Source organism: Rhinolophus sinicus, linkage group LG06 (genome assembly GCF_036562045.2).
Source record: "Rhinolophus sinicus isolate RSC01 linkage group LG06, ASM3656204v1, whole genome shotgun sequence".
Taxonomy (NCBI): Eukaryota; Metazoa; Chordata; class Mammalia; order Chiroptera; family Rhinolophidae; genus Rhinolophus; species Rhinolophus sinicus.
The window spans coordinates 125,899,226-125,921,492 of NC_133756.1; the positions used below are offsets into that span (position 1 = coordinate 125,899,226).

General features: G+C 44.8%; 1 protein-coding gene, 1 long non-coding RNA gene and 1 pseudogene across 5 annotated transcripts in view; 1 reads left to right on the forward strand and 2 right to left on the reverse strand.

Annotated features, from left to right (window-relative positions):
• Window positions 1-683: 683 nt before the first annotated feature.
• LOC109446057 (uncharacterized) overlaps window positions 684-22,267 on the reverse strand; it is a 118,589-nt gene continuing 97,005 nt past the window's right edge. Inside the window, exons 3-7 of one of the 3 annotated variants that reach the window (XR_012497508.1) lie at window positions 14,234-14,386; window positions 9,193-10,423; window positions 5,315-5,493; window positions 2,986-3,126; window positions 684-2,451 (exon numbers count right to left, since the gene is read on the reverse strand). This is a non-coding gene — a long non-coding RNA (uncharacterized LOC109446057). The remainder of the gene's footprint in view (window positions 2,452-2,985; window positions 3,127-5,314; window positions 5,494-9,192; window positions 10,424-14,233; window positions 14,387-22,267) is intronic. The other 2 variants (XR_002137134.2, XR_012497509.1) reach the window with 2 other exon arrangements.
• On the forward strand, window positions 5,345-7,006 carry ADM (adrenomedullin). Of its 2 annotated transcripts, none has more exons than XM_019729058.2 (3): window positions 5,345-5,457; window positions 5,608-5,757; window positions 5,933-7,006. In XM_019729058.2, the coding sequence occupies exons 1-3, from the start codon at window positions 5,360-5,362 to the stop codon at window positions 6,249-6,251; spliced, it is 567 nt and encodes a 188-aa protein (XP_019584617.1). In that variant the 5' UTR covers window positions 5,345-5,359; the 3' UTR covers window positions 6,252-7,006. The 2 variants fall into 2 exon arrangements, with proteins under 2 accessions (XP_019584617.1, XP_074192094.1); XM_074335993.1 differs by having other exon boundaries at window positions 5,936-7,006.
• Window positions 11,505-11,835, reverse strand: LOC109446045 (large ribosomal subunit protein eL33; annotated as a pseudogene).

Consider the following 22,267-nt stretch of genomic DNA (forward strand, 5'->3'; position numbering starts at 1 on the left):
GCATTGATGATTAGTGTATGCCCAGTACTTAGCACAGAGCTAGGCATGTAATACATGCTCAATAAATATTTGTTGAAAGAATGAATGAACTTTCAAATCATGCAGGCCCATACGTAAGAAATGCCTCATTCCAATGGTTCTAATCTGATAGCACAGGCTCCCCACCTGGAGTTAAGTGGCCATTTTCAAAGGCTAGGGATGACTGCAAATGGTCTAATCATCTCTTCTATAATCTATTTATTAATGCCATTCATTGTGCCATCAATAGTAGATTTATCTTGAAGTCATTTCATCTTGTTCTGTTGTAGCTGTTAGTATAACAACAAGCTTCTGTATGTTAACCACCTTCTCTGTGTTCTTTTTCATTTGTTCTATGGCAAGTTACATTCTTTAACCTTCAGAGAGGTTTGTCTTCTGATTTTATCACATAAAAAGACTGATTATATCAGTCCATCTGTTTTGTGCAGGAGCACAAAATGAGGCAGCAAAAGCATTAGTTTTCTTTATGCTGATGTTCTGGAAAATATTATGCCCTAAAGAGAGATGTTAACTGCCCTTTCTGCCTCCACCACTCCAAGACAGAAATTATGCTATAGAAACAGTACTTTTTTTATTCTGTGTCAGCATTAACTTGGTTAACCTACTGAAATTGTATGTCTATTTTATACTTAAATTGGTTTATGTGCATGTGCATTTTTCTGGAAAGAACCTATATTTTATTAGCTCCCTGGAGAAGTCTTGGAGTGGTGGAGGCAGAAAGAGCAGTTAACATCTATCTTTAGGGCATAATATTTTCCAGAACATCAGCATAAAGAAAAGTAATGCTTTTGCTGCCTCATGTTGTGCTCCTGCACAAAAACAGATGGACTGACAATCACTCCTTGTATGTGATAAAGTGCCCTGAATTTTGTATCCTGCTTTACTTCTTGCTGTAAATGACCAAATCTGCAAAGCTAATTGTGTTCTTTCTCTGAATCACTTTGTGTTATGACTCCAGGATGCTTCTTTATTTTTTTAATTTATTGGGGTGACAATTGTTAGTAAAATTACATAGATTTCAGGTGTACAATTCTGTATTACATCATCTATAAATCCCATTGTGTGTTCACCATCCAGAGTCAGTTCTCCTTCCATCACCATATATTTGATCCAGGATGCTTCTTGAACCTTGTTTTCAAATGAACTTTATAAACAAGCTCTAGGCTTAGCAAAGGCATTTTGAACCATATGAATAATAAACGCATTATAAAATTTCCTGTTTGAAAAAAGAAACGTCTGAAATAATTATGCAGTGTACTTAGCTACTCACTTTTCGTTATTCTTATTAATATTATTAATATTATTTATTGTTTCTTACTACTTTTCTGCATAACCTCAGTGTGGTCAGACTGGCTTTAGAGACTGGGTCCACAATGTTTGCTGAGAAACCACCACCACGATTTTTTTAAAACTCCAAACATTCCTAACAGTAAGACTTGGATTTAGGGCCTAAAAATAATTTAGTTAGAATGTGTAGAAAAAATTAAGACATTTTTACACAAGCTTTTAGCATATTTGTATGTCTGTATATGTGATGTCAGCATACACATATTTATTACAGTGCTTTGTAATTTATTTACAATCTAACCTTTTAAAAATTCTTCGGCACAAAAAAGTGGATCCGCGTTCATCAGAATTTCTTTTTTTTGCTCCTCTTTTCTTGCCTGTGAGATTTTAAACATGTTTCTTCCTTCACTTCCTTCTTTCCTTGTACTCAATGTGAATCTACAATCACTGCGACTTGGATGGATGAAACTCCACATTAACAAATCACCAGGAGCAGAACTCCCACTGTGGTGTTTCCTTCTAGATCTGACCATTTAACAGAAAAGGCATTCTAGTGATTTTTTTTAAAACCGATGATTAAGTAAGTGAACTCGCGGTTCCACGGGGGGGAAAAAAAAAAGCAGATGCCAACATTTGGCAAATTTTATCTTTTTTCAGCTTACCCCACGATGCTTTGGGAGAACATACTGGCCCCTGTCGCCCACCCACGCAAACACACACACACACACACACACACACACACACACACACACACACAAACACACAACCTTCGAAGATACGAATGTGCTGCCAAAATCCCTAGCTGCCAATACAGAACTTGAAAGAAAGAAGTGGCGGGGTTCTCAAAGCGTCAGATCTACAAGGTGTACCAGAGCTACAAGGCGCACCTGGGCTGATAAGGAGCGTGCCAAGGCTCTCAGGTGGGAATTCCTGGCACCGCGTCTAGGCTGCTGGCATGGGCCTTGCATCCGGGCGGAGCACAGCTGAATCTCCACTCCTGGATTTGCTTTGCTGTTGAAGCCTCCCGAAGCCCAGAAGCCTCCCGAAGTCTGCACCAAGAGCTCGCTTCGCGATCCTGCAGCCTCAGCGAGAGCTGTTTCCCCTCTAGGGGGTCAGGGTGCTTTCCTAATGGACACAGAAAGGAGACAACGAGATACAGCCGCAGAGTTCTCTGCAGACCGAACACCCCCGGGCTGGTGGGAATTGGAAGGAACGAGTCCAGACCACTGGACCTTCCCTGGCTGTGGGCGGGCGCCCAGCTGTCCTTGACCTCCCCAGCAGTTCGAGGCACGCGCTGGAGAAATGAAAGTAAAACCTGTCTTGGCGCGGCCCCAGCTGGAAGCTGGGGACAAGTAGGTCGCACCCTTAGACAAGACAGATAGCCAGTCCTGGACAGGGTCGGTGCAAAGAGCCTGACTTGCAGGGGACGAAATGAAAAGAAGAAATGGGAAATGAGAAACAAGCGATAAAAACAAGTTAGGATGGGAAGGATCCTGGAAATAGAGCAGACGCACAGTTAATACCTGCTGTCTGCGGTGTGGACATACCAGCCACCTACCCTGTCTACTGCGGTGACTGCCCTGCGGCCAGCCAGGCGGCCCGAACCCAGCCAGTATGCTGCGCTGCACCCCTCTGACCATCGGTGTCCCGAGCCCTTACCAGAGCCAGAGCCAGGAATCTGTTCCCTGCCCTCGGCTGGAACGCAGGTCCTCTCAGGTGACTTCCTCCGGGAAGAGTCCTCAGAATAAATAAATTCGGCGCGCCCTTCCCTTTCCCAGGTGCAATGTCCACGGCTCAGTCCTGAGAGTGAAAAGGCGGCTGAGCCAGCAGTGCGCGGCCCAGACCAGGTAAGGTCCGCGCGACCCAACGTCCAGACGCCTTTGCGGTTCATACTGTATGGCAGAACCAGTATGACAGAGCAGGTAGGAAGTTTAGAGATCTGCTGGGGGCACATTATAGATGGGGAAACTATTGGAAGGACGTGACTTGCCCACACAGCGAATTGCTATAGGGTGAGTCCCAGTGGTTTAGCGTCCTCGACCTCCCTACCTGGCTTCAGGACCTGCGACTGGAGTCGTGGTTGATAGGACACTGGAGGCCCGTATGCAAGAAGTAGGGACCCTCGGGATGCGTTCCCTCCCCAGTTTGGCCCCATAGAACACAAGTAAGAAAGTGGAGTCAAGAAGCAGTGATTGAAGAGCACAAAAGGGTGACAAACGTGCTTGGGGGTGATTCATCAAGAACAGGCATAAATCCTTGGGCGGGGGCTAGGACTCTTCTCTCCCCCTTGACGAGATGATGACCCCAGTTTACAAAAATCCACGCCGCGCCCCAGTCTGCCATGCTTGCTTGCGGGGACCGAGTTAGGACTCTACTGCTTACTAATACCTCTGGTGTGACTTTGGGCAAATATTCTACGAACTCCAATTTTCCACTTAGTGAAATGAGAAAAGTAATGTTACCTTCCTTCCCTAACTCAAGGGTAGGTGTGAGGATCAAAGGAGATCAGGATGTGACTGTGCTTTGTAAACTGTAAAGCTATTACATACGTGAAGCATTAGTGTGCTCCCTGTCAGTAAGTCCTCACGTTTACAATGGGTGAAGGCTAGGAGGGCAGTCAGGCAAACTCTCAGGTTGTAACCTTATAAGGCATAATTGGATTGCGGGGCGGGGGAGGGGGGGCGGTTAACGAAACGGTTTGTTTCTTCTTGATTTTGGTTATTCCTGTATTTCCAAATAGACACATAAATTCTGAAACATTAGATAAATCCCCCCTCCAAATCCCAATTCTCAGATTAGCCTTTCCGAGCCTTGCCCCTATTGCGAAATCTGACTAGCCCATTCCAGAACCTCGGAGTCTCCGCCGCTTTTGGGGGGATGGGGTAAAGTGTGGGGTGGGTGGGTGGGTGCTGGCGAACCCCACTCCTCTAAGCAAGCGCTCTGTGCCTCGTCCCTGAGGCTCCGTCCGAGAGTCTGGGGTCGCGGCCAGGTCAGGCTCAGAGCCGGCAGGGGGCGCGGTATATTCGAGGCCATAGCTCCCGAGGGCCAGGGGCTTGGGCCACTCGCATGGTACCCTCGCTGGATCTTGCAGTTCCATACTAAGAGGCCTCGCACTCTGGGCTGCATAGATCCTGAGTAAGAACCCCAAGGGGTTGTTTCAGCCCTACTTCGCGCGGGCTTACGGTCTGAATCCTGTGCCCAGAGTCAGGGCTGTGGTAGTTCCTGCACTGATCTCCTGAAGCTCATCTCCAAGCCCTCTGAGCATAAGGGACTCCCTACCCCCAAAATCCCACACCCCACACCCACAGGCAAGCAATGCGCGCGCCCGAGTGCAGGGGCGCGCGCGCTGCAGGGAAGAAAGGGAGGGCGTGAGGGCAGCTAAGGCTCCGCCCCCCCCGTACTCCTATAAAACCGAAGAACCAGGGCCAGCCACTCAGTGGTTTCTTGGTGACACTACGCGGAACAGCTCGATCCTTGCCATCTCTGGTTTCTCACCGCATCTTGGACGTTGGGGTTTTGCCAGTGCCTGAGCGACGTCTCGAACTTTCACCCTCCCCCAAATCTTGGAAGATCACCCCCTCAGCAGGTAGGTGCGGCAGACGGGGCGGGTAAACCGGGGGGAGGAGGGTTAAGCTTGCCCATGCGAGAGACTGGGAGCGCTGGGTGAAGGGTCCTTTGCGGGGTGCGTCCCACATCCAGGGCCCAGTTCGTACACACAACTGAAACTCCAGAGACCCAGTCCCCTCTGCTCCATCAGCCAAATTCCGAGAAGTTAAGCAGGGAGCCTTTGGGAGCCTGACACTGGGCAGCGGCCTCCCATGCGGAGCCTGTCGCTCTCCCCGGGGGTGCAAATGCCGCTGGCGCCTCTCTGCGCCCGGGGGAGATGAGCGTCTGAGCCAGCCAGAGTTCAGGCTAAGCCAGTCCGCGCCGGGGCCCCCGCCGGCCCCCCGTGTTCCTCCGGGGCAGTGCGGCACGCCAAGGTACTCACGTTCGCTCCTTTCTCGCTCCCCAGGGTCTGCGCATCACCGAAGGGATGAAGCTGATTCCAGTCGCTCTCCTGTACTTGGGCTCGCTCGCCTTCCTAGGCGCGGACACCGCACGGCTCGACGTGGCGTCAGAGTTCCGAAAGAAGTGAGTCTCAAGCAGCGCCTTCCGCAGTCCTTGTACCTGGAAGACAGGGAAACTGGCCGTTGGTCCGGGGGAGTTAAAAGTTAAAGCTAGTAGGGGCGATCCGGGGCATCGCATGGACGCGTGCGAATCGAGTCTATTTGTGTTTTCTAGATGGAATAAATGGGCGCTAAGTCGTGGGAAGAGGGAACTTCGGGTGTCCAGCAGCTACCCCACCGGGGTCGCAGACGTGATGGCCGGGCCTGTCGAGACTCTCGTTCAGCCCCAGGACGTGAAGAGCGCCTCTCGCAGCACCCAGGCCAGGTAACTATGCCCGGCGCCGTCGCGGGGTGGCAAGGGTAGCTCCCCTCCACTACCCTGGCTCAGGAGGCGGTAGCAAGTTCCAGCCCCCTCTGGTCCTAGAATGCCTCCGGTTCCTGTGGCGGGGCCCAACCCCTGCTTGATGCGGGTCTCATGTTGCCTTCCTTTCCCCCTCCAGCAGTCCGGACGCTGCCCGCATCCGAGTCAAGCGCTACCGCCAGAGTATGAACAACTTCCAGGGTATGCGGAGCTTTGGCTGCCGCTTCGGGACATGCACCGTGCAGAAGTTGGCCCACCAGATATACCAGTTCACAGACAAGGACAAGGACGGTGTCGCCCCCAGAAGCAAGATAAGCCCCCAGGGCTATGGCCGTCGGCGCCGGCGCTCCCTGCCGGAGGCCGGCCAGGGCCGGACTCTGTTGTCTTCGGAGTCGCAGGCACGCAGAGCTCCTGCTTCCCGCGCGCATCAAGTGCTCGCCACCCTCCGTAGGATTTAGGCCCTTGAGGCGTCGGCCATCAGTCGCGCATACATCCGATGGCGCCTTCCGGGTGGAGGGCTTCCCTGAGCTGAGCCTCTCAGCAGGTGGGGACCGGGCTGAGTCCGCCCTGCAGAGACTGGGAGTGCAGGAGGCACCGTTCGGCGACGAGCACTGGCTTTGCAGGAGGCGTCCCTTCTCCTCAGGCAGCGTTCCTTTCGCCCTAACCGGGCCCGGGTGTCCCAGGGGTGGCAGAGGAATCCGAGGGAGTTGTCTGCCAGGCTCACGGAGAGGAGAAACAGAATCAAATGCTGAGACCCCCCGGAGCAAGGTTCTGAGCCAAGGCCGAGTCCGCCCAAAAAACTGATTTCTCATGGGGTGTCACCCCACCGGGGCGCAAGCCCCATGATTACTTGAACTTTCCAAAACCTAGAGAGGAAAAGTGCAATGCGTGTTGTATATACAGAGGTAACTATCAATATTTAAGTTTGTTCCTGTCAAGATTTTTTTGTAACTTCAAACATAGAGATATTTTTGTACGTTATATATTGTATTAAGGGCATTTTAAAGCAATTATATTGTCCCCCTCCTCAGTATTTTAATACGTGAATGTCTCAGCGAGGTAACATTGTTGCGTGGAATGTGTGAGAGTGTGCGTGAAAAAGACTGATTACCTCTGGTGGAAGAAGGAAACGCCGTGTCACTGTATAATCTATTTACATAAAATGGGTGATATGCGAAGTAGCAAACCAATAAACTGTCTCGATGCTGATTCATTCTCGGGTCACGCGTCTTGGGAGGAAGGGTATCCCTGGTGCTGGGCGGCCGGGGAGCCTTGGGTCGCGCCACCTGGCGTGGGACGGTGGGACCGCTGCTGGCCCCTCTGCGTCCACTGTGCTGTCCCAAGCTCCGCTCTCCTTTTGTGGAGCGCGGAGATTCGCAGAGACGCCAGAGGTCACAGCCTCATGAGGCGGCCGAGCCGGGTGGGGTAGGGTGATCCCTAGTGGGGAGGCGAGCTTGGACTCTCCGGGTTACGAAACGGAGTCGCAGATTCCATGGAGTTGTTTAGGGAACCCTGCGCGAAAGCGCGCCTCGGAGAGTTGGGGTGGTCTCCCGGGCCTTCTAAGTGAGGAGTTCCGCCCACCCCAGGCTGCTGCGGTGTTAAATGTTTGAACCTACGCCAGCAAAATGTTTGGACTCCTTAGGGAAACCCGCAGCGAGACGAGAAACCCCAGTCTTCTACCGGCCGATGCCCCAGCGACCCGGCGGGCTCATAAGCGAGGCTGCAGCGCCCCCAGCTGGCCACTTTGGACCTGTCGCAGAGTGTTAGTACGTGCGGTTTAATCTGTAGTTCTCCTACGTGGGAGTCAGCACACAGCCTTAATGAAAGAGCAAAGAAAAAAAACATTTTGCAGATGCCAACCAGGTCCGGCCGTCCAGACCTGCACGGCTGCTCCCTGTTCTGGGACCGTGACTCAGCGCCCACATGCTGCGCAGTTTGCAGCTGCTGGCCGCAGGCCGGCGGGACGGACGTGCCGCCGGAACCGTGCGCCTCCGACGGTCTGAGACCTTCATTGTTCCCCCTCCCCTTGCTGCTTTCCTCTTCCTTCCTCCTTCCCGAGCCTTTTTCATTTTTTCTCCACTTCTCTCCAGCTTTCCTTTCTCTCCCTTCTTCCTTCCTCTTCCTTGCTTTCTTTATGCCTTATCATCTTAGAAGGCTGACTTCAGTTCCGGTGATAGAAGGTGGAGGCTAAGTCCCACTGAGTGACTAAAAGAACAGGGGACATGGGAACAGGACAGAATGGGATGATAAGGGAAGACACCCCTGATTTTGATTTCCCTGCCCCATTTGTCTCATCCAATATCCTGAAGACCCAGGGTGGAAACCAACTGCTTGTCCTTTCCAGAAATTTTCCCTGGTCTTTTCACTTCCAGGCGTGGCTGAAATGTTGGTGCTTATAGGTAATCAGAGAAACCTTACTGATGAAGAAAATCTGAGGGTGAGTTTGGAGAATGGAAATGTTCCCAGGGCAGCCTGCCTTCTCCTGGGCCTTTTTCATCAATTGCATATCACAGTTTTGAGGGTCCAGGAAAGCTCCTTTCAGAAAAAGCCTGCACATACACTGAAAGAGATATGTCCTAAACCTGGGGTCCAGAGACAACCTGCTTCTGAAGCAGCTTCAATTCAGAAGAAAATAGACCCCAGCACATGGAATTTCCTTAAGACCAGACAAGGCCTCAATTTTTGTCATCTAGGTGTTGATAGTGTCAATCTCCATATGGTTCATTGTCCTATTTGATCTTAACAATTTTGTGAGGTTCATCAGAATCGAGGGGATTACAAATGACAAATGCAGCGGCATACCACCTTTGTCCTCAAGGGCCTTTTAATAAATATTGACTTAGAACTCTGTGCTAAGCACTGCAAAAGGTATAGGGAATGTATGAATGAAAGAGTGACTAAAAATTACAGTCATGGAATTTCTGTGCCAGTGAGTGGTTCTGGGTGGTCTGAAGGGGCTACAGAAACTGCAAAGAGCAGCAGACACTTCAGCCTCGCAGATAGTGGCTCGGGATTAAATATTCACTCTTTTCCTTGAGCCAAGGTTTGTCCCATAGCCACAGAGCCCTTCAGCCAAACCTCACTCTGGCAGAGTTTCAGCCAGCCAACAAAGCTGCCAAAGGCAGGTTGGGTACTAGCTTAGGGCTGTTCTGAGCAGGGAACAGGCATCTAGCCTTCTGCCCAAGGAGTCTTATGACTCCCTTCAGGGAATCCAAGGCAAGTGAAGGAGATGGTTGAAAGAGGCAGCTGCTTAGCTGGAGTTCTTTCCAACTGAAAATCCTGTGATTGGAAACATGTCTGAAGAGACAGATCCTCCTAAGACCAGTCTGGTACAAGTTCAGGATTGACTGAAGGTCACCATCAACCCTGGGGACCTATTCTGTGAGCCATTCAACGTACCTTCTGTTTTTTTTTTCATAAGGTGTTGAAGTCTGTCAGGATAAGGCCTCCTGATGCCAAGAACACATCGTTTATCAACAGTGATGAGTCATTTGTGAGCTGATTCGACCTGTCCTCGGCTAAGGAGTAGTCACAGCTTTTATCTTTAGCTACTGTTGCTGGCTGTGGGAATGGTACCATCCATATGTGATCAAACACAGGGTACCAGGCAATTTCTTGAAAAGCCAACACCTTGGCGAACAGCTAAGAGTGGAAGGGAGTGATGGGGAGCAATGGAAACATTGTTTTTTCAGCATCTGCTTTGTACCAGACATTCTCCTAGCCACTTTATACACTTTATCTCATTTAATTCTTACAGCAGCCTTGTGAAGTAGGTGTTTTTGATCTCTGGTTATAGATAAGGAAACTGAACTCAGAGACATAGAGTAACTTAGCCAAGGTCACACAGTAAGTAATAAGTACTGGAGTCTGGATTTGCACCTAAGTGCTACAGGCTATTTTGATGCTATGAAGACATTGAGAATAAAGTGGGATAATTTTAACATTCGAATTCTCAAACCAGATGTCCCCAAATGTCCTTTAATATGGGGATGGCTTGGGTAGGTGATTTACACCTGTGGTTCTGAAAGATTTACATGAGGCTCATAGGACTGGAAAGAACTGCTTTAGCGGTATCCTCAATGAGGGCAAAATAAATAAATGAAGTGAGTTTTAAAATTCTTGGTCCTGGTTTGAAGCAGGGACTATAAATCAGGAATAGTCTTTTTTTTTTTTTCCTTTCCCCCTGAGCTAAGCCACTGACCTCTTTGGTTTTTATTGCCAAATATAGTTAGAACATACACTGAAGGCCTCAAGAGCGGGCTTCTGAGGAGAAGGCCTTCTGAGCTATTCCTGGCCAAACAGTCCCACACTGTAGGTCTTCAGTCGCCTGGAAGAACACCTGTGTCTACAAAGCTGCAAATAGAGTTTCCACCCTTGAGGTAGGACCTTTTGTCTTTGGCAACTGCTGCCCAAGGCAGCTTTTCAGAGGCTGTTGTGAGCTGACTGTGAGAGTTATGAGTGCTACCCTTCCTTTCTTCAGCCAAGGACAGGGCCTTCTTATCCTGGGTCCCACAGAGGTTTCTGCCAAAGCTGGATTGGAGGTTGGTCTTCGTTTGCATGGGGAGAAGGATGAGGCTTTACAGCTATCTGGTGTCCCACTGGTCTTGTTCCAGAGCTATTTTGGAACATTCTGGAAAAAAAACAATAAAATGACTGTGACCACACAGGCAGCCGAATTTAGTAGGTTATTGTACATTTATCTAACAGCAAGAAAGTAATGCTGAGTATTAAGGTGAATTTTTGAAACACGAAAAACGTATTTTACTTATTACACAATATTTATTCAGTGCAGAAAAAAAGAAAGGATTCACCTTTCATACCACTTTCAGAGATAACCACTATTAATATTTTAGCATATACACTTTGAGACATTTATATATAATACATACTTTTAAAAATTGAACTTAAATGCAGAGAGCCGAATTACACACTCCTCAATTTAAGGCGAATTGTCATCACTAGTCTCAGGCTTCTCTCTTCTTTCAATTATTTTATTTTTTCTCCCTTAATTCACATACCCCTTTCCATCTCCTTTATAGGAACCCTCTTTAACGTGTTTGATAGCTGTACTTATTATATGTATATAATCTTGTAAAATCTGTTGTGGTGTTTTGTGACTATGTCTTTTTAACATACAAATGTATTGAGTTAAAATTTTTCCTACTTAAAAATAATTATCTAAGTGGGTGGTTTTTTCTTACTGCTACATATTACTCCATAATATGTATGCATCTTCCGCATTTTGCTTTTCTTATCTCTTAAAGAGGGAGGACACTTGGGTTGTCTCCAGCACCCCTCTGCCACAAATAAGATAAACATACTGTTTCGTGTCCTCTTATGGATTGGAATGAGAATTTCTTGAGGTTATATATCCAGAAATGGCGTCCCTTGGTCAAAAAGCTTCTACATACCAATTATGCTAAATTCTGTGAGATTGCTTCCCAGAATGCCCGTACCAGTTTGCATTCCCACCAGCAGTACCTGAGAGTTCTCACCTCTCCATGTCCTTGCCAACCTCCACATGGATCCACTTTTCTGATGTTTGCCATCGTATAAAGTAAAATGGCACTACTATTTTAATTTCCATCACTGATTGTAAGTGAATTTCAGCACATCTTCACATATTGGTCATTTGAATTTTCCCTTATAGGCCATAATTTTTTTTTTTTATTATAAGAGAACAAATCCACTTTATTTACTTTTCAGTAAGTTTAAATCCTTGAGGGGTACAGGTTTATACAGATTGTGTGTCCTATGGCTTTAGCAGGAAGGTTGCTTTGGGATATGGCACGAACCATACCCGTTTCCATCAGCACGAGTTACTTTTCCCCAGATTACTCTGGTTTTGTTCAGTTTGCCACCAGGAGTCACTGTGTTATTCTTTGCCTTGTACACATATGCACATCTCTTGCCTAGGTAGAAATCAGTTTCATCTCGAGCATAAACACCTTCAATTTTAAGAAGAGCTGTGTGCTCGCTCTTGTTCCGGAGACCCCACTTATAGCCAGCAAAAATGGCTTTGGACTACAGCCTTCCAGACATATTTGTCCTTTTAGAAGTCCTGTTCCCAGCAGGCCCCCAAATTTCAGCAGCAAGAGCTCCACTCAGCTCCACAGGCGCCAAGATGGCGGAAAAGACAGGCCATACAATTTTTTTAAATGTGTGATCATATTGTTCTGTAACTTGTGTTTTCTCACTCACCAGTATATTTTGGGCATCTTTCCAGGTCAATAAATATATCTATACAACATCATTTTTATTGCCTGCATAGTATTTCAATCATATGAAAATGTCATAATTTGTTTAACTACTTCTCTGCTATTGGGCATTAAGGATTTCCCTCCTACATTTACCATGGAAAATGCCCCGATAAACATCTTTGTGCATTCATCTTAAGGTTATTTAATGAACTGTTTTAAGCATAAATTCTTGAAAGAAAAATTATTGGGTCAATGGGTATTGTTTTACTGTTGTTAAATTTGATACATGCTGCCAAATTGCCCTCTGGAATGACCAGTTTTTACTACTACTAACAGTGTATAAATGTCAATTTTCTATATTCTTAGCAAAACTGACCATTATCCTTCTTTTCTAATACTGTGTTACTCAACAGATAAATATGGTATTTCTTACTACCTTTATTTTTTAAACTTTTGTTTATTTTAAGTGTGGTTTTCCAGGACTGATCAGCTCCAAGTTAAATAGTTGTTTCCGTCTAGTTGTGGAGGACGCAGCTCACAGTGGCCCACATGGGGATTGAATCGGCAACTTTGGTGTTAAGAGCACTGTGCTCTAACCAACTGAGCTAACCGGCCACCCCCTCTTAATTACTTTTCAGAAAGTTTTATTCTTTTCCTGTTTTTGAGACTGCATTTTATATCTTAATAGTTCTAAATATTAGCTTATATTTAGCTTATAGCTTCATTCTAGTAACTCTATTATCTTTAGCAGCTGACTCTTGTTCATTGTGATTTGTTTCCTCCTGTTTTGGATTCTGAGCTCATTTTAATAAAGCTTAATCTATGGTTATTCTGTATGGTCTAGGCTGAGGTGAATTCCTCCAGAGAGTTTTGTGTCTGTCTCTTCTTATTGCCCCAAAGTTATTACGAGCCTGGGACTATTTTTAATACGAATTTTGTGATTTGGTGTTCCTAAACTATGCACATGTACATGTGTTGGAGATGTGGGGTGTAGCCTTTTGAGGTTTTACTTGAATGGATTTATTTTAATGTCTCAGTTCCTTTTCTTCTGTCCCTAAACAAGTCTCTTTTTTACCAAGGAGAGGAAACCCCTCCCCAAAGCCCAGGTGACTACTTTTCAGCTCAAGCTTTCCATTCTGGTTTTTAGTGATATTGGTTTGGTCTCCTGTGCATTTCCTGTATTTTCATGGGAGTTCAGTTAAGCATTGAAAAGGATGTTAAGTATATTTTAGCATTTCTATAGCAGAATTTTCAGCTTAACTAGTCTGCCATATCACCAGTGTCATGCGGGGTGCCATGCGGGGTTTCTGGTCCCGCTCCCCACACCAGAACGCAAGATATAGTGAGGCCTAAAAGGAACACCAACGGAGCCATGGATACGGGAGTCATACCACTATATTCTCGCTGGCGGCTGGTCGAGACACAAAAGCAAACATCCGCCAGTACCCCAACGAGGGGTCTTCCTGTACCCCTGTCTCGCTGGCGGCCGGCCAAGACACAGGAAGTAGGATCAACATGGTCTGCAATCTGCCATCTGGGCTTGCTAACACCACTTACTAGCCGAAGTCTGCTGTAGGCTTCTCTGCCAACAAACCCACCCCTTGCTAACTGCAATCTGCGCTTACTAGCTTAGCCACGGCAGTTATATCAGTGGCTAATGGCTAACTGGTAACAGCTGATGGCCATGCAATCACAGCTGATAGCCATCTACTACCCGAGTCAGCACCTTTCCATGTGAGGCTGAGAGCCTGGAAACTGCTCTCCGGGACTCTGTCCCCACAACCAGAAATAGGAATTAGCATTAACTATCCTCATTATTACTTTAACTTACAGTATTTCTTTGGTCAATAGTGAGATTAAATATTTTTCATATCTTTGTGATTATTTATATTTCCTCATATATATTTAGTTCTTGATCCTTGTATTCTGTTGGAGTGTTTGTTTTTTCCTGTTGATTTGAAATACTACTTAATGATTAAGAATATTAGTTTTGCCACATATACACATTCCTTTTTTCCTTTTAGTGGAGTTTATTTTTGCCATATAAAACTTATCAATATTTATCAATTTTTCCCTTTATAATTTCTTCCTCTGTTGGGTTGCTTAGGAAGCTCTTCTCTGTCTCACTATTTTAGAATATTTACCTATTTTTTTCTAACACTTTTATGACTATTTTGTACTTTGAACTTTTTAAAGCAACTGGACTTTATTTTGGTATATGATGTGAGGTAGGGATTTACCTTTATTTTTTTCTTCCATATTGTTAGCCAGTTGTCTAACACATAAACTCAGTAGTACATATTTTCTGTAGGATTCGAGAGGCTTCCTTTGTCATATACTACAGAGGCTTTCAAGCTGTGTTCTACAGGGCCACAGGTTACTTCTGCAGTTTCCTGGGGAGACAAGGAGGAAGCAAATGAGCTAGACTCTTTTCCAGCTTCTAGTAGAGCAGTTATACTCTTTTTTTGTTTTATACGTTGAGGCTCCATGTCAGATTTTATCTGAAGAATGAGTTCATCTGCCTGCAAATCAATAATATAATAAATTCTTAAACAGTAAATATTTGAAACTGTTTCTGGTCTTTTTATTCTCTCCATTGCTCAGTCTGTCTTTTCCTGCACCAGTTTAACAATTTAAAACATTATCATGAAACTTTTCAAACTTACACAAAAAATAGAGATAATAACATAATGAACTTCCCCATGTACCTATCATTAATATCCAACAATTGTCAAGCTTTTGCCACACTTAATTCATTTATTCCTTTTTCTTTTCTGTTTGTTTTGTTTCTTGCCAAAATATCTGGTTTTCTCTTTTCTTCCCTCCCTCTCTCACTCCCTCCCTCCTCCCTTGCTTTCTTCTTTTATCCTGTCTTATTCTCTTTTCTTTTCCCCAGATATCATATCATTTTACCCACACTTCAGTATGCAACGGTTAAAAAAGAAAAAAATTGTTTCCTTATGCAACCAAATGCTATTGTCACATTTAACAATAATTTTGTGGTATCATCTCATACCCCGTCCACAATCAAATTTGCCTTATTGCCTTAAAAATGTCATTTGACAGTTGTTTGTTCAAAACACACTACAGACAAGATTGTTATATCTCTAACATTTCTTTTAATCTAAAGCCACCCGCCTCCCTTTTTGTTTTTATGCCATTGACATGTTGAAGAAAATAATTTTTAATAATTGTCATTTATAACTTTTATTATCAAGATAAATCTTGATTCTCTACTTCACTTTGCCTGTGTAGACTCAGCCAGAACACACTGGCTGGCTCACTTGTTAGGGTGGGGTGGGGGTGGGGGAACTGGAGTGGTTGGTCACTGCTGCAGTTTTTGTTACAGAAAGAGAGAGAGGGGGGGGGGAGAGAGAGAGAGAGAAAGAAAGAGAGAGAGAGAGACAGAAAGAGAGAGAGAGAGAGAGAGAATCTTGAAATGTTAATCTTTGTGCTTTTCTTTGCTACACTTTTTCCACTTGACCTTTCCCCTAGTAAATCAGAGGCATTGCTTTGAGGAGAATTAGGATTGGTACAACCAGAATGCAAAGAGAAAGAAACAGAATAAAACAGTCAATGTTCAGTTTTCTGACTTTTAAAATAGCCTCTTGAAGCCCACATCAAAAACAATAGTTTTGAAAGCCAAAGCCTTTTATTTGCAGAGAACAAGGTTTTGTTGAAAGAAGAAAAGGCCCTTGAGAATCAAAGAGGAAGGCCCGGAAGCATGAGAGATTGGGCTTTGCCCTAAGAACACATTGGGAAGAGAGCCTGACTAAGCCTCTCGTACACCCCAGAGTCCTGGGAGGGAAGGGAGGACCTAGGAGGTTGGAGTGAGGCCTGGGTGGGGAGTCACACCAAGGGGAGGACAGCAGCTGGAGACTGCAGATCAGCCCCCAGGAAGCCCATGGAGGAAGATCAATGCTTAGAGCTCATCTGCCATTTGAGAGATTCCACTCAAAGAGCTAGATTAGTTGTTCTTTGTACCACTGCGGGGGGCTTTCATCATCAACAGCCTGCAGGTCACGTTCAGATGGCCCAGCAGAAGTGACACTTGCCTGGGCCCAGTATCATTGTTGAGCCCTATCCAGATTGCTTGGTGGGGCAGAAAACACTAATAAACCACCTGCAATTTCTTAGATCAAAGGGCAGGGGCATTTTACATCTAAGGAGTGATGGAGCTGAAGGCAGAGCCACCCCCCTCTGTATTGGGTGGGACTGGACACTGGGGACACCTGCTGCTTTACATTCACAGGTCACATATGGGACAGCCTAGATCCCAGCCTAGTTTTGCTTATGTTCTAGCCTGGTTTTGTCTCAGTTTGATGGGTTTGTTCTACCAGTTACAGCAGTGATCCTTAACCTCATATGCCTGTTAAAAATTACTTGGGGGAGCTTTAAAAAATACTGACACCAGGCCCATCCCAAACCAATTGAACTAGATTTTCTATGAGTGGGTCAGAATGTCACTGAGTGATTGAGAGGAGATTACATCTTTGTGAGACCACTTAAATTTGTTCAGCCCAGACAGTATCATTCTTCAGCTATTTAAAAAATGTACCCCAGTCATCATAATAGACTGAAACCAAGAGTTAGTGTTTGTGTGTGTGTGTGTGTGTGTGTGTGTGTGTGTGTGTGTGTGTATGTAGTTAGTTTTAGATTTAGGGTTGTATCCAGTAACACAGACAGAGGTAGAAGGGTTGAGTGCAGCTAGCAGGGCAAGTGTTTGGAGAGAAGACCAGCTGTAGGAGACGGAAAGAATGTCAGCTCAGGGTGAGGCGACAGACAACAGTTGGTTGTGCTGTAAGGAGCTGGCATGAAGGAGGAATAGCAGGAAGCAACAGGGCATCAAGTGTGGCAAAGAGGACAGCAGTGGACATTCTAGGAACAAATTGTAGGCATGCCCCAGGAAAGTCCAGCTGTAGGAGACAGAGAGAGCGTTCTGCTCATGACAGCTTGCTATGAGCTGAATTGTTTCCCCTCCCCAGATTCATATGTTGATTTCCTAACCTTCAGAACCTCAGAATATGACTGTATTAGGAAATAAGGCCTTTAAAAAAGTAATTAAGGTAAAATGAGGTCTTGTGTATGGGCCTAATCCAATATGACTGTTATACTTGTAAGAAGAGATTATGACACAGATTGAGGGACGACCATGTGGGGACACAAAGAGAAGGCGGCCATTTGCAAGTCAAGAACAAGGCCTCAGAAGAAACCAAACCTGCCGGCACCTTGATCTAAAACTTTTAGCCTCCAGAATTGTGAGAAAAAGATTTTCTGTTGTTTAAATTACTCAATCTATGGTATTTCATTGTGGCAGCCCTAGAAGACTAATACACTGCTGTCAAAGGGATTGGTGAGAGCAGGGCAGTGCTGTGGTTCTAGAGGTAGGACATCATGTCTGGGTCTCAGTGCCAGGCACACAACAAGGGTCAAGGAACCAGGGCTGGATCACTGATTCAGGGGAAGTAGGATCTTATTCATTCATTCATTCAACAATATTTTATTAAGCTCCTCCTCTGTGCTGGCGCTCATTCCAGGCACCTGATATACTGTTATTGCAGTGGTCCAGATGAGAGGTGATGTTGGCTTGGATGAGGAGGGTAGCAAGTGAATTGACAATGAAACTTCTGAGCAAGGAGATAATGCTCCTTTAGTTTCCCTGACCAGGCATGTACCTACCTGCAGCGGGGTTTGAGTGACCACATTTTTGGAGAGAAGGAACTGTGGAGCTGGGACCAAGCAGGTTATTTATAACTAATCCAGCAATGTGATTTTTCTCTTTGGGAGAAAGTATAGTTTCAGTTTATATGAAGTTTTCACTGGCACCTAGATTAACAAACTTGGATGTTTTCCCTGAATGTCTCCATCTCATGGTTTTGAATTTAACATGTAACACTCCAACTTTATCTTGACTTCATTCGTTTTTCTAAAATGTCAAAGTTTCTTTCCCAAATCATGTTTCAGTGGAAAACCCAAGCATTTCCAGGCAATAACTCCATCATCTGTCACTGCAGACAGCCATCAGCTAAACTTCCCTAATCATAACACATCTGCTCCTCCAGCCCTGTGTGACCATGAGCATCAAAAAAATCTCCAAAATAAGTATCCATCCCAAATCTCTGCCCCACCGCCCCAGTGTTCTATTAAATGAAAGACAAATTGTCAGCACCAAATAAGCCCATTTTTATGAAAAGCCGGGAAGTCTTTCGAAAGCTTTCAGACTAAACTGTCCTGTTAAACATGACACGTCGATGATGGGAAATAGTTGCATCTATGCAGTCCCTGGTGATCGCTGCAAATTCTGGTAACTGGGGACTGCTTGGACTCAGGCACCCTCTCTACTTTATCCCTGTGGAGGACTCTTTCCTCACCCCATTATTTGAAAAATTAAAGTGATGTGAGAGCCCAACTGATTTCCACTCTGCCCTTCTTTCATTGGCTGGTAGCATGGGGTAATGGCAAAGAACAGAAGCTTTGAAGTCAGGCACCCTCGAGTTTGCAGAGGGATTCTTCAGCCTCCCAGCCCTGTAATTGTGGACAAGTCACTTAACCAAAGTCTCAGTTTCATTAGCTGTAAGACGAGGATAATAATATTTACCTTATAGGCTTGTTGTGAAGATTAATGATACGAGTATGAAAGCATCAGCGCCCTGTGCCTGGCAGTGTAGTAAATGCTCATTAAATGGTAACTCTTTTTAATAGCAACAACTAAGGATGCCCTGATTAAAAAAAGCAATAATAAAAGAAAGAAAGAAAGAAAAGTACCTACTCTTTCCCCATGCCAGAACCCAAAGCTGAAACAGCAGGTGACCATTTCATGTTGGATTAATCATCTTTAAAATGAGATGGAATCAATGATCTCTTTCCTTTCCTGTAGCTCCAGCATTCTAAGATCTTGTATTCACGAAATGAACATTGAAGAACCAAAGAAATTAAACCATCTTTTCTGACTAGTTCCTGTGGAGGCTCAAGCCATGCTTCACTAGTACTTCCAGTTCCAAAACTTATCGGATCATGTCTTTTCAAGAGAGCAGTTTGGAGGAGGTGGCCTGGGTGGAGAATACCACTTAATTTCATGGCCACAAAAACAATTCTTTCTTCATGGTAATAGAATGAAAGCAAAGGGACATTTGACCTTTGCAAGATGTTTTTTAATGCAAAGTACAAGGTATGCACATAATCTTATTTTCTGACGATGCTTTAAAAAAAAAAATCTGGCATATTAAGGACTCCATTTAAAAGCACTGAAGATGGGAGCCAGAAGGAAACTTTTTCTTTCTGAACAATGACCGAGAAGGGAATTCTAATGAATATTTTGGCACACATATTTCATTTTCTGGCTGCTTCAGGAATCCAAGAGCCAGTAGGTCATAATTAAAGCCAATAATGGCAACTCCAGACAGTTATTCAAATATTTTCCTGGTGCTGTCAATTCTCTGCATTAAATGATTTAACATCATATTTGGGGAGTGCAGAACATAAATGCAGAGAGGGAATTAAATGTTATGAATTTTGGAACATTTGCTGCAAGTTGCCCCCAAAGATATTGTTTATTACATTCAAAGGAATCATAGAATGTTTTCTTTAGTAGATAATTTTATAAGACCCTTTCCATGAAGTGAACTGTGAAGTGTGTCCTTAAGTCCTCAGAACAAGATCACATTTTCTGCAGGAAAGAAAAAAATCGAGTTTGGGACTGAAGTCTTGTGTTATGTAAATAAATGAATTTCTCCACTGCATCTTTCTGGAATGTTCTCTTTGATCACCAGGAGCTGTTAATACTGCAGATATAGTTATATAACTTTCGAAAGGCCAACGCTACATACTTTTCTCTCAACTCCACTTCCAAAAAGAAGATCCACAAATATATCTGTTTGTAAAATCTGTGTAGGATCTTGGAAATAAGGTCTTCAATTTTATCTTTGTTTTTTTCCCTGTACAAGTTTTGTATCTTTAAAAATAATAAATATGCAAAATCCTCCAGGTCCCCCCCCATCCCGTCCCTACTTTAAATAATAAGAGTTTCCTCCTAGATGGAAATTAAGCAACTCTGTACGTGTGGTGGGTGGGGGCACACAAAAAAAATTTAAGCAATTCAATTTAAAGAGGGTCTGTGAAAATCCTGAAGCACCATTTTGGGATGAAACAACTGGCTAATCACTTCTTAAAGGTAAAACTGGATTTGCTCTGCAAAACAATTCAGCAGAAACTTGGGTTCCAAACTCCAGTGCTGTGTTGTGGCAATGGAAACTTTCCAGCCACAACTGGAAACTGGGAGCCAAGCACACTGCGAAGGCAAGGCAGACATGTGAGGCCAAACCAGACAGTAAACTTGGCACTGTCTGTTCCTGAGCCCAGAGCTACAGCCGTCCAGTGGTGAGGTACCCTTCAAAGGTCTCGAAATCTCTAGGTGCACCAGAGTCCAGATTTTAAAATCCCTTTTCTTTCCCCCATCTTTCTCTGCCTACACATTTCACCCCATGGTTACATCATAATCGATGGTGAAACGCTGTGAGGTGTGTACACAATTCTTAGGCATGCATCCTCTTAATCATGCTTGGGTTTCTTTGAGGACTTCCCTGTTGTGAATGAGCAACTCCTTGACCTTGGGCAAGAGAACCTGAGATGCAGGGCCACAGCCTCTGCCTTTGTGATCAGGCCCGTTTGTGGCAGCCACTTTCCGGCTTGGCTTGTAGAAACACGCAGGCCTCTGGCTTGGGGTCACAGGAAGACTTTCTTTGGGTTCTCTTGTCAAAATGCACAGAGCCCACTTGAGAAGTCACTAGTATATTCTCTACATTACAGGATGGCAGGGTGCCAGTTTCTCAGCCAGCTGGCTGACTCAGAGATGAGGAGATTATTCCATGACACTTTGTTTTCATTCCAAACCTAAGGGTAAAAAATGTAAAACTTTGCTGCCATCTGCTGTTTTTTTAGGAATAAATTCTTGAAATGATTCTAGGATGTTATGTGTTGGTTTATTTTAGCAGTGTCTTGAAGAATTTGGGGGATTTCAGAATATATGTTTGTATAGTTGGGTACCAGCTGGCCTGTCAATTCCTAGGATGGGTTGTTGGCCACACGGGTGGCTTCTTTCTTTCAGGTCATTAAATTCTGTCTTCTCCATCCTTTGGTGTAAGCTTGTTAGGGGCAAGGGAGCAGGAGGGAAAGACCAACTCCCTGAACCTAGACAACCTTCCAAGGGAGCTCATGCAGAGCTCTGGCCAATGAGCTTTAAGTTTGGAAGCCCTTTCCTCATGGGACAATGATGTTATGGAAGCCATAATGGAAGGCAAATTCCCCAATTTTCACAAGGGTATGTCAGTGGGTAGAGTTTCTTGAAAGTACCTCTCGGAAGCACGCTTTCTCATCAGAGATGGCTATAAACCTTGGTATGAGTTTCATTTTGTGATGTCTCCAAATGTTTTATTTTTATCTTCTCTGAGGAAACTGAGGCAGAATAAGGAAGAGGGGTTTCAAGGAAAATGAAGGCTAGCCCAATTTGAATCATTTCCAGGTGAGAATTTTTAAGCTTAAGGTAGATGATGAGTGGGGGAGGGAAATAGCCTATCCTTGAAGCACAGGTAAAGAGCACGGGGAGAGTTGATAATTATAAGCTAATTTGGGCCTGAAAGGCCCTTAGTCATCTTACTGGAGGCACCCAGGGGACAGAGACTTCCTAGTCTTGACTATATTTGTAGTTTGTTGCTGCTCCAAATCCAAATCAGAGGGTGGAATTTTCCTCTTTGCAGTCTCCGGGAAGGTCCATTTGTATGTAAATGAGTTCCTTTCTTTTGTCTTTTGAGAATTTTTTCAACCAAAATCTTTTTATTGACAGAGATTAATGACTCTATTAAGCATGTTTTTGTGTAATTCTAAGTGCCTATTCTTCCTCTTTTTTAAAAAAAACATGTAAGACCTGGGACTTTGTAGATGGATACAGAATAAAGTTTTAGAGAAATGACCCTTGATCTTTGTGCTATCCAAGAGAAGACATCTGAGTGGTATAAACACTGAAGTTCTCAGATGGCCTATTACTCAGTGTCTGACATGATAGTTTACATGCGGTAGCTTGTTTATTGAATGAATGGTCAAACTTATGTCCCAATGTTCTTGCCAGGAGGTCTGTGAGACCTGTTGGTAGGAATGGGGGTAGAACAGAGCAGAAGGAAGAGTCTCAGAGTTAATAAGGTGCAAAATCTGTGGTAGAGTGAATCATAGGAGCCAGAATGCTATGGTCGGGTCAAAACTGAAACCATAAAAACTTCAAAATA

What these genes read in the sequence shown, in the direction of transcription:
- ADM (XM_019729058.2), top strand. Translation starts at nt 5,360, where the DNA reads ATGAAGCTGATTCCAGTCGCTCTCCTGTACTTGGGCTCGCTCGCCTTC. An exon ending in GCGTCAGAGTTCCGAAAGAA is followed by an intron (nt 5,458 to 5,607) that starts GTGAGTCTCAAG and finishes TGTGTTTTCTAG; the next exon opens with ATGGAATAAATGGGCGCTAA. An exon ending in TCTCGCAGCACCCAGGCCAG is followed by an intron (nt 5,758 to 5,932) that starts GTAACTATGCCC and finishes TTCCCCCTCCAG; the next exon opens with CAGTCCGGACGCTGCCCGCA.